Source organism: Triticum urartu, chromosome 3, assembly GCF_003073215.2.
Source record: "Triticum urartu cultivar G1812 chromosome 3, Tu2.1, whole genome shotgun sequence".
NCBI lineage: Eukaryota > Viridiplantae > Streptophyta > Magnoliopsida > Poales > Poaceae > Triticum > Triticum urartu.
The window spans coordinates 150,395,765-150,407,129 of NC_053024.1; the positions used below are offsets into that span (position 1 = coordinate 150,395,765).

Here is an 11,365-nt window from a genome sequence, read left to right on the forward strand (position 1 = left end):
GATTCGATCGTCGGTATCTCAATACCTAGTTTCAATCTCGTTACCGGCAAGTCTCTTTACTCGTTCCGTGATACATCATCCCACAACTAACTCATTAGTTGCAATGCTTGCAAGGCTTATAGTGATGTGCATTACCGAGTGGGCCCAGAGATACCTCTCCGACAATCGGAGTGACAAATCCTAATCTCGAAATACGCCAACCCAACAAGTATCTTCGGAGACACCTGTAGAGCACCTTTATAATCACCCAGTTACGTTGTGACGTTTGGTGGCACACAAAGTGTTCCTCCGGTAAACGGGAGTTGCATAATCTCATAGTCATAGGAACATGTATAAGTCATGAAGAAAGCAATAGCAACAAACTAAACGATCAAGTGCTAAGCTAACGAAATGGGTCAAGTCAATCATATCATTCTCCTAATGATGTGATCCCATTAATCAAATGACAACTCGTGTCTATGGTTAGGAAACATAACCATCTTTGATCAACGAGCTAGTCAAGTAGAGGCATACTAGTGACACTCTGTTTGTCTATGTATTCACACATGTATTATGTTTCCAGTTAATACAATCTAGCATGAATAATAAACATTTATCATGATATACGAAAATAAATAATAACTTTATTATTGCCTCTAGGGCATATTTCCATCATAAAGGATGTTAAAAAATGTGCTCTCAGACGGAGCCTTCTGGCCTACCAGGACACCCTACGTGAACATGGTGTTTTTTTCTATGTAAATACAAAAAATATTCAGGGAAGTTAAAAAATGATTTCAAATTTTCGTTCAATTTTTTCTATTTTAAACTCCCTATTTGTTCGTACTTTTCGAAAAATGTTTAGAAAATATTCGTGTTCAAAATTTGCATGCTATTTTTAAAAATGTTCATGTTTTTCATATGTAGGCAATTTTGAAAGACACAAACATTTATTTGAAATTTCTATAGAATCTTTTAAAATGCAAATATTTGTATTTTCTGAATAAAATTTGAAAAGGCAAACGTTTTCGAAATTTTGGACAAATTTTTATAAGGGCGAGCATTTTTTTAAAGAAAAGAGAGAAACGAAAAAGAAAAAAAGAAACAAAAAATAATTAAGAAAAGAAAACAGGGAAAAAGACCGGTTCGCCAAAGTAAACCAATCGCTGAGGTATAGTTCTACTAGTCCGCATTTCTGTAGTTAGACATTGAAGCTTATCAGCTCAAGTGCCTAGCGACGAGCGGTCAGTAGTGTGAGTTACATAGTTCGATCTCTCGCACTGTCATTCTTTTTCGATAAAATCTTCGATGTTTCCGTGTGCGACAATAGTCTGACCTAGTTGGACGGCCTCCTATGCGTGGCGCCGTCTATATGACTCTTCTCCCCAAACGGCGAAACCTATTTGCCGCGTATGAGCATCAAACTATCGCAGCTTCGCTGAAGCGAAACGAGCGACCGACGCGATACGGGTTGACCCACTTCGAGCGAGCAACCGGTTTTGGAAACCTTTTAGAAGTTCTCTGACTTTTTTACTGTTTTATTTTCTGTTACATTTTTTCCCGCTTCTCTTCATGTTTTTTTTCTGCTTATTACTTCTTCTTTTTCATCTGTTTTTAACCTAATTATTTTTCTTTTTTGTTTTCCATAAATCAATTTTTTCAAAAAATGTTTGAAATTCCAAATTTTGTTTGTGTTTTCCAAATTTATTCATGTTAACAAAAAGTTTGGAATTCCAAATTCCAATAAAAGTTCAGAATTCTAATTGTGTTCATTTTCCTAATAATGTTCTTGTTAAAAAAAAGTTCATTGTATTGAAAAAAAATGTTTACCGTGTATAAATACATGTTCATTGTCTACAGAAATTTTGTTCAGCGTGAATTTCAAAAAAGTTCATCATATATTTAAAAAATGTTCGTGTGTATTTGAATAAAGTTCACCGTATACTAAGAAAATGTTCAGTGTGTATTTTTTTCTTTTTAAAAAATTGTTAGATTCCAAAATTTGTTCACAATTTTAAAAATTGTTCACATTTAAGAAAAGAATATTCGAATTGTTTTATGATTTCGAAACATTGTTCGCATTTTCATGAAATTTTGTTTCCAAGAAATATTTAAAAGGTAAAAAAAGAAACGAAATTGCCACTTTATTTAGTACTTTAAGTTTAGCGCTGCCTTCAAGCCATCCATAGCTGGTGCAGTCGGACACTCATACCTCGTCGGTTCGACCAGCTACTGCCTAACGGCGCGGTCCGCCAGGCCGTTACGCCACGTCACCTATTTTGGGTTCCACCTATCGGAAACGCCCCCAACGCTGCAAAGCGAGCGATCAGTGCTATTTGCAAAAAGTTTACTGAATGCACGGTGATTTTTGCAAATGATTAAGAACCATGTGGTTTTCTTGAAGAAGCCCGAAATATGGAGGTTTTATGCAATTAACTCAATTCTAGCAGATCTATGCATTGCACCGCAGATTGCGGTATTTGCATAGACCGAATAAATCCTCATGTTTGAAGAAGTGTCTTCCATGGTTACCGCAGCAATACAAACGTTTGCAGAATACAAGGATCACAGTTATGCCATTTGCCCTGCGTTTAAGTAGGGTTTCTTTTGAGATGATGTATGATTGTAGATTCTCCTGAATATCTAAGTAATGGCATGAAAGGCTGAACAATACAATGACGTTTTTGGCTCTAAAATATATTACTCCCTTCGATCCAAGATAAGTGTCTCAATGTTGTAATCAGGAATTTCCAGATCAGATCCAGCCGATCAACTTAACCGAGAAATGTAGCTCCGAAAAGAACAGCAAGTGGTTTCCAAAATAAACTTGCATGCTTACATTTCATCTCCAGTGTATTTCGGTTCAGACAGGCCAGACTCCACATAGCCAACAGTCCATGAAGCAGAGCAGCTTCTGCTACCTCACTAACTGATACCTGCTCTCTCTTGCAGCTGCAGGGGAGTCTATGCTGCCCAGCCAGCCATCGGCGATGTAGCGGTAAGCCGCCTCCGTCAAGTGGACGACATCCCAGAACAGACGAGCAGCCGGTTTCTCACATACATTGGCACCTTCGTCGCCGCAGACAAGTGTCCCGGGCCCTCCGCAACAGCTGGTAAGAACGTCTTCTTCAAACCCTGCAGAATGACAACCATCAGCCTTGACCTGCTGCAACTGCAAGCAGCCTGCAGACAACAGCTCTGAAAGTGCTTACCATACTTGCGAGGTGACTCAACCATGTCCATGATGGGGCCGAAGAGGTCGGCGTAGACGATCATGGCGTCCGGGTGCCTGCCCCGGAGCTTCTCCAGGGCCTCCTGCAGCAGCAGGTTGTGGTGCATCCCTAGCTTGTTATAATCTTCCCGGCAGCCGGTGGTGGAGTTGTATTCTGCCGGGTTGTCTTTGGCGAGGTAGCTGCTGAACTGCGGCGTGCACCCTGAGGGGATTGTCCCGGGGACGACGAAACTCGTCGCCCCGTGCTTGATCAGCCTCTGTCACCATTGCCATAGCTGGATCAATACCATGTTAAACTGCCCCTGTTCCGAAGGTGAAATGCAGGTTGACGACCTGAGGTAGGTACCTCGATTGCCATTGAGATGGCCCTGATCACATCTGGAACGAACGCCGTGATCTCTTGCAGGCTCTTGGTGGGGAAGGAGAAGTGGTAGTCGTTGACCCCGAATTCGCCCACGAAGAAGAGGGATCTGCCGAAGAATGCTTTGCACTCTGCACCGGAAGAAAAATGTCACTCTGCAGGCAGCGCGGCTAGCTGAATAAACATTTGCGTCGATTGACTTGAGAAGTAGTAGTACCAACCTTGGGTGGTGCGGCAGAGGGAAGGCTTGAGAGCCTGGAACCACTGCAGCTGGACGCCCAGGCTGGTGTTGAGAGGGAACTTGTTGCCGGGATCGGACCCGTCGTGGAAGAAAGCGGCGTCGATAGCGGTGGCGCCCCCGACGGCGAAGTTGGCGCCTCTGCGGAAGCTCCCGTTGTGCGCCAGGGACGGCGGGACGAGCGGCAGGCCCAGGCGTTGAGCTGCGAAGCAGACCAGTTGAGTTGACCACCTCAGATCAGGAGAGTTTGTTCAGTGCGTATGTGTACCGAAGAAGTCGATGATGAGGCGGCCGTCGGAGTTGCGGCCGGTGGGGCGGCCGAAGAAGGTGGAGCCGTAGGGTGGGCGCGTCACAACGTTGAAGACGGAGTTGGCGGCGAAGACGACGGGGTTGTTGCCGGTGTCGGCGTAGGAGTCGCCGAAGCTGAAGATGGAGTCGTAGCGCCTGGCGGAGAGGCCTGCGGGGGAGGAAGAAGGGATCAGCGCCCATGCCCATCCCAGGTCCGCGACCAAGAGGAACAGCAAAACGGCGCTCGGCAGCTTGCGCATCTTGGTGGCCATGGCCTGACGACACCTCGCCGCGGCCTACGATTCAGCGGGGAGCAGCTCCCGCAGCTGGAGGCTGCCTCAAATTTCTCCCATCAAAATCAGAGCAAGTAAGCGTTGTTGTCCACGAGTTACCAAAAATGGATTTCCCCTCAATTTATATTTATATTATAAAGCAACCATTACAACTAAGAGCCGTACAAACAAACGGCACCATCACACACAGCAAACACCCAAGGCAAGATATAAAGGTGTTAGGCACTGACACATCATCCCATGGATCAACAATCAAACTAAAAAAATCGCTTGAAACCGACAGAGACCTCCACCATAAGCAACCATAATAAAGAGATGAGCCGGACAACAACGAAGCCGTGACTCCAAAGCGGCGCCTCCAAAAAGGGTATGACTATAGATAGCCGCCACCGCTCGATCCCGAAGATCAGGTTTTCACGCGGAACAAGACGACACGAGTGGAACACCACGACAGAGTCTTCAGGAAGGATGCGACGTCAACGGCCGCCACCACCGTCGGTCGGTCAAAGGACAGGGCAAGTGGTGTACCCCGGCGCTCACACCCCGCCGTCGCACCCTACCATAGTCAACCCCCCGCAACCACGCCACCCGCGTGCCATGGTTGCCAGCCCGCACCTGAGACGCGCGAATAATATTACCACTACCAACACGGGATTTTTTTGTATGAAAGATGGTAGGTTCTTTAGCAGGAGCATCAGAATTTTCCATGATATTGTTATCGCTCATATTGGCGATAACTTCCCCAATTTCAGACATAACGACAAGCAAGCAAACTAGCACACGAGCAAACAAGAGGCAAATTGAGAGGGGGGATAGGGAGAGAGAGAAGGCGAATAAAATGGCAAGGATGAATTGGGGGGAGAGGAAAACGAGAGGCAAATGGCAAATAATGTAATGCGAGAGATAGGGATTGTGATGGGTACTTGGTATGTTGACTTTTTGCGTAGACTCCCCGGCAACGGCGCCAGAAATCCTTCTTGCTACGTCTTGAGCTTGCGTTGGTTTTCCCCGAAGAGGAAGGGATGATGCAGCAGAGTAGCGTAAGTATTTCCCTCAGTTTTTGAGAACCAAGATATCAATCCAGTAGGAGCCCACGCTCAAGTCCCTCGTACCTGCACAAAGCGATAGCTACTCGCAACCAACGCGATTAGGGGTTGTCAAGCTCTTCACGGTCACTTACGAGAGTGAGATCTGATCGATATAATATTTTTGGTATAAAGATGCAAAGTAAAAAGCAAAGGCAAAGTAAAAAAGCAAAGCAAGATTAAAGTAATGGAGATTGATATGATGAGAATAGACCCGGGGGCCATAGGTTTCACTAGTGGCTTCTCTCAAGAGCATGAGTATTCTACGGTGGGTGAACAAATTACTGTTGAGCAATTGACAGAATTGAGCATAGTTATGAGTATATCTAGGCATGATCATGTATATAGGCATCACGTCCGTGACAAGTAGATCGAAACGATTCTGCATCTACTACTATTACTCCACTCATCGACCGCTATCCAACATGCATCTAAAGTATTAAGTTAAAAACAGAGTAACACCTTAAGTAAGATGACATGATGTAGAGAGATAAATTCATGCAATATGAAATAAACCCCATCTTGTTATCCTCGATGGCAACGATACAATACGTGCCTTGCTGCCCCTTCTGTCACTGGGTAAGGACACCGCAAGATCGAACCCAAAGCTAAGCACTTCTCCCATGGCAAGAACTACCAATCTAGTTGGCCAAACCAAACAGATAATTCGAAGAGACTTGCAAAGATAACCAATCATACATAAAAGAATTCAGAGAATATTCAAGTATTATTCATAGATAGACTTGATCATAAACCCACAATTCATCGATCTCAACAAACACATCGCAAAAAGAAGATTACATCGAATAGATCTCCACAAAAGAGGGGGATAACTTTGTATTGAGATTCAAAGAGAGAGAAGAAGCCATCTAGCTACTAACTATGGACCCGAAGGTCTGAGGTAAACTACTCACACTTCATCGGAGAGGCTATGATGATGTAGAAGCCCTTCGTGATGACGGCCCTCTTCCGGCGGAGTTCCGGAACAGGCCCCAAGATGGGATCTCATGGATACAGAAAGTTGCGGCGGTGGAATTAGGTTTTTGGCTCCTGTTCTAATCGTTTGGGGGTACGTGTGTATATATAGGAGGAAGAGGTACGCCGGAGGAATAACGAGGGGCCCACGAGGCAGGGGGCGCGCCCTAGGGGGGCGCCCCCCACCCTCGTGACCGCCTCTTTTGTTCCTTGGAGCAGGGTCCAAGTCTCCTAGATCACGTTCGGTGAGAAAATCACGTTCCCGAAGATTTTATTCCGTTTGGACTCCGTTTGATATTCCGTTTATCCGAAACACTGAAATAGGCAAAAAAAACAATTCTGGGCTGGGCCTCTGGTTAATAGGTTAGTCCCAAAAATAATATAAACGTGGAAAATAAAGCCCAATATAATCCAAAACAGTAGATAATATAGCATGGAGCAATCAAAAATTATAGATACGTTGGAGACGTATCACAAGCATATAAGTTTTATTACTCCACATAAGCAAAATTCTTCTCATGAATAATAGTGGGAGCAAACTTAACAAAATAATTATCATGTGAGGCATAATCCAATTGAAAACTAAAATCATGATGACAAGTTTCATGGATATCATTTTTCTTTATAGCATACAAGTCATCACAATAATCATCATAGATAGCAACTTTGTTCTCATTATCAATTGGAACCTCTTCTGGAATAGTGGATTCATCACAAAATAAAGTCATGGCCTCTCCAAATCCACTTTCATCAATATAATCATCATAAATAGGAGGCATGCTTTCATCATAATAAATTTGCTCATCAAAACTTAGGGGACAAAAAATATCATCTTCATCAAACATAGCTTCCCCAAGTTTGTGGCTTTGCATATCATTAGCGTCATGGATATTCAAGGAATTCATACTAACAACATTGCAATCATGCTTATCATTCAACTATTTAGTGCCGAACATTCTAATGCATTCTGTTTCTAACACTTTGGCACAATTTTTCTTTCCATCGTACTCATGAAAGATATTAAAAAGATGAAGCGTATGAGGAAAACTTAATTCCATTATTTTTTTTGTTTTCTTTTATAGACTAAACTAGTGATAAAACATGAAACTAAAAGATTCGATTGCAATATCTAAAGATATACCTTCAAGCGCTAATCTCCCCGGCAACGGCGCCAGAAAAGAGCTTGATGTCTACTACACAACCTTCTTCTTGTAGACGTTGTTGGGCCTCCAAGTGCAGAGGTTTGTAGGACAGTAGCAAATTTCCCTCAAGTAGATGACCTAAGGTTTATCAATCCGTAGGAGGCGTAGGATGAAGATGGTCTCTCTCAAGCAACCCTGCAACCAAATAATAAAGAGTCGCTTGTGTCCCCAACACACCCAATACAATGGTAAATTGTATAGGTGCACTAGTTCGGCAAAGAGATGATGATACAAGTGGTATATGGATAATAGATAAAGGTTTTTGTAATCTGAAAATATAAAAACAGCAAGGTAACTAATGATAAAAGTGAGCGTAAACGGTATTGCAATGCTGGGAAACAAGGCCTAGGGTTCATACTTTCACTAGTGCAAGTCCTCTCAACAATAATAACATAATTGGATCACATAACTATCCCTCAACATGCAACAAATAGTCACTACAAAGTCACTAATAGCGGAGAACAAACGAAGAGATTATGGTAGGGTACGAAACCACCTCAAAGTTATTCGTTCGGATCGATCTATTCAAGAGTTCGTACTAGAATAACACCTTAAGACACAAATCAACCAAAACCCTAATGTCACCTAGATACTCCAATGTCACCTCAAGTATCCGTGGGTATGATTATACGATATGCATCACACAATCTCAGATTCATCTATTCAAACCAACACAAAGTACTTCAAAGAATGCCCCAAAGTTTCTACCGGAGAGTCAAGACGAAAACGTGTGCCAACCCCTATGCATAGGTTCATGGGCGGAACCCGCAAGTTGATCACCAAAACATACATCAAGTGGATCAACAGAATACCCCATTGTCACCATGGGTATCCCACGCAAGACATACATCAAGTGTTTTCAAATCCTTAAAGACTCAATCCGATAAGATAACTTCAAAGGGAAAACTCAATCCATTACAAGAGAGTAGAGGGGGAGAAACATCATAAGATCCAACTATAATAGCAAAGCTCGTGATACATTAAGATCGTGCCACCTCAAGAACACGAGAGAGAGAGAGAGATCAAACACATAGCTACTGGTACATACCCTCAGCCCCGAGGGAGAACTACTCCCTCCTCGTCATGGAGAGCACCGGGATGATGAAGATAGCCACCGGAGAGGGATTCCCCCTCCGGCAGGGTGCCGGAACGGGTCTAGATTGGTTTTCGGTGGCTACGGAGGCTTCTGGCGGCGGGACTCCCAATCTATTCTGCTCCCTGAAGTTTTTAGGGTATATGGGTATATATGGGAGGAAGAAGTACGTCAGTGGACCTCCGGGCTGTCCACGAGGCAGGGGGCGCGCCCCCCACCCTCGTGTGCAACCCGGGACTCTCCTGGTCCAATTCTGATACTCTGTGGGCTTCTTCTGGTCAAAAAATAAGTTTCGTGAAGTTTCAGGTCAATTGGACTCCGTTTGATTTTCCTTTTTTGCGATACTCTAAAATAAGGGGAAAAGCAGAAACTGGCACTGGGCTCTAGGTTAATAGGTTAGTCCCAAAAATCATATAAAATAGTATATAAATGCATATAAAACATCCAAGGTTGATAATATAATAGCATGGAACAATCAAAAATTATAAATACGCTGGAGGCGTATCAGTCCTCCTGCATCGCACACCGTCGTCCTAAAGCCGAGAAGGAGGGCCAACCGGACACCTGGCCACGTACGCGCCACCTCCACCTCAACCACGCCACCAGCCCTGCCGCCCTATGCACAACAGCGCTTGCCGCCCGCGGCCCCTGCTTGTCCCAGCCCTCGCCGCCAGATGAGCCGTCAGCGTCAGATCCTGGACGGATTTGACCGAGGCCAACCCACGTGAACCGCCAGCCACCATGGCGCCTGACGCGTCGACGACACAGACGCGCCTACACATCGTCGTCGTGATGCCCAGTGCCCGCACCACGCTCGGCCTAGGGGAAGACGGCCCATGTCTGTCTCACCGCGTGAGAGGACGAAAAATACCCCGCCGCCACCGGTGCCCACCGGGCATCGCCCAAGCACACCCTCTGGCAGCGGCGAGGGAGGTGGAGGGAGGGGAGGGGGATGGACGGTGGAGGGATTTAGGGTTTCCTCCCCGACACCGCACGGGGGCGACGCGGGAGGGAGGGCGGCTGAGTTCCTAGAGCTAAACAACTGAGTTTTTCCTGGTCGACAAGTTTATTTACCATAGGGATCGCAGTTTTGCCCATGGGTATGGGTACCCGCGTGTACCCTACCCAAAAACAAACGGCATGGCAAGACTTGAAGAGATTTTGTACCCATGGATAATGGGTATCCGTACCCGCAAAATATAAGGGTAAGACATGGGTATGAACTTGTGCCCATGGGTAATCAAATGGATACCCAGAAAATAATAAATAATAAAAATAGTTCGTATGTGGGTCAACATACAACTCCTATGGCCCAACCCTAAATCTTGTATTCCCGAAACCGTTCATAGCTCATTGGCCCGCAATCACCTGCTCGCCACTCCTCCTACGACCTATGTGACTCCCCAAAAAGATGAAATATCGACACTTCTCTCTTAGATTCCTCTCCAACGATCAAACTATCTCCACGAACCGTTGCGCATACTTCATTGATGCCTCCCACATGAGGAGGATGTGTATGTGCTATACTACTTGCCCATCATCACTTGATTTTTAAACTCATTTCTCTGCCTTTTAAAAATTTAAATGTTATACATTTTACCCATTGGGTAGCCATTGGGTATAGGATACCCGATGGGTATGGGTAGGGGTGTTAGAGTATCTCCAAGAAACGCGCTAAATAAGTCGTGCGCTGAAAAAAGGGCTATATGACGCTCGCGCTGTCGAAAGTAGCGCTCCAACAGTCGCGCTATAATCCCACGCGCGGTAAAAAGGCGCCAGCGCGCTGGGTATTTGGTGTGCCTGCTCACGCGCGCTGGACAAGCAAATCGTGCACGCGAATCTCACCAACCGACGGATCTAAAACCTCCAGGCGCTGGCGCCTCCACCGGCACCTTCCCTCATTCGCTCCGGTGACCCATCGGCGCTTCGCCCGCCTATCCCCAGCGCGCCGCCGCTTCCCCTGCTTCTCCCGGTGGCCACCGCTGCTTCCTTCACCTTCTCTCCTCACCACCGCCCCTCGAGCGCATCGTTCCTCTAATGAACAGCGCCCGACGGCCGTTTGCAGCTCAGCGCCCACAAGGTATTTGACAAAACACTTGCAAGGTATATTTTGCTTCTAACTTTATATTTGTAGATGAATTTTGTGCATATTGTTTGTAGTTTCAAATTAGTTTTAATTTAAGTTTGGAGATGAGTTCGTCCTACGATTCTTCCGATGAAGAATTTGATCTTCAAGAGGAAGAGGACGTCGCGATGATCCTAGCTATGCACGTCAATAAAAAGCTGAAGCACGGTGACTCGGTTTTCGGTCGTCAGAAATTATGGAGGGAAAGGATCGATGCCCACAACAGATTGATGAGGAACTATTTTGTGGAGAATCTCACATACCTCGAGTCCTGCTTTCGGCGCCGTTTTAGGATGCACATCGAGTTGTTCAAACACATTGCGGAGAAACTGGCGAGCCATGATCGGGTTTTTCAGCAAAGGAGCAATGCCACCGGAGAACTCAGACATCGCACCTTCCAAAAGGTGACCGCCGCTTTGCGTATGTTGGCATACGGTATGCCGGCCGATCTAGTTGATGACCACTTGGTCATGGGTGAGAGTCAAGCCATCATG

General features: G+C 45.3%; 1 protein-coding gene across 1 annotated transcript; it reads right to left on the bottom strand.

Moving 5' to 3' along the window:
• Nucleotides 1–2,660: 2,660 nt before the first annotated feature.
• Nucleotides 2,661–4,497, bottom strand: LOC125543372 (GDSL esterase/lipase At5g45910-like). The gene is made up of 5 exons (XM_048706697.1): nucleotides 4,079–4,497; nucleotides 3,794–4,012; nucleotides 3,558–3,703; nucleotides 3,192–3,468; nucleotides 2,661–3,114 (listed from the first exon to the last, which is right to left on the bottom strand). Exons 1-5 carry the CDS (start codon nucleotides 4,368–4,370, stop codon nucleotides 2,897–2,899), a joined length of 1,152 nt encoding a protein of 383 aa, XP_048562654.1. The 5' UTR covers nucleotides 4,371–4,497; the 3' UTR covers nucleotides 2,661–2,896.
• Between the last annotated feature and the right edge of the window lie 6,868 nt (nucleotides 4,498–11,365).

Bases quoted from the DNA above. Each gene is read 5' to 3' on its own strand.
- LOC125543372 (XM_048706697.1), bottom strand. From the start codon at position 4,370: ATGGCCACCAAGATGCGCAAGCTGCCGAGCGCCGTTTTGCTGTTCCTC. The intron at 3,469-3,557 runs GTACCTACCTCA...CAATGGTGACAG, and splicing joins CCATCTCAATGGCAATCGAG to AGGCTGATCAAGCACGGGGC. The intron at 3,115-3,191 runs GTAAGCACTTTC...GTCATTCTGCAG, and splicing joins TGAGTCACCTCGCAAGTATG to GGTTTGAAGAAGACGTTCTT.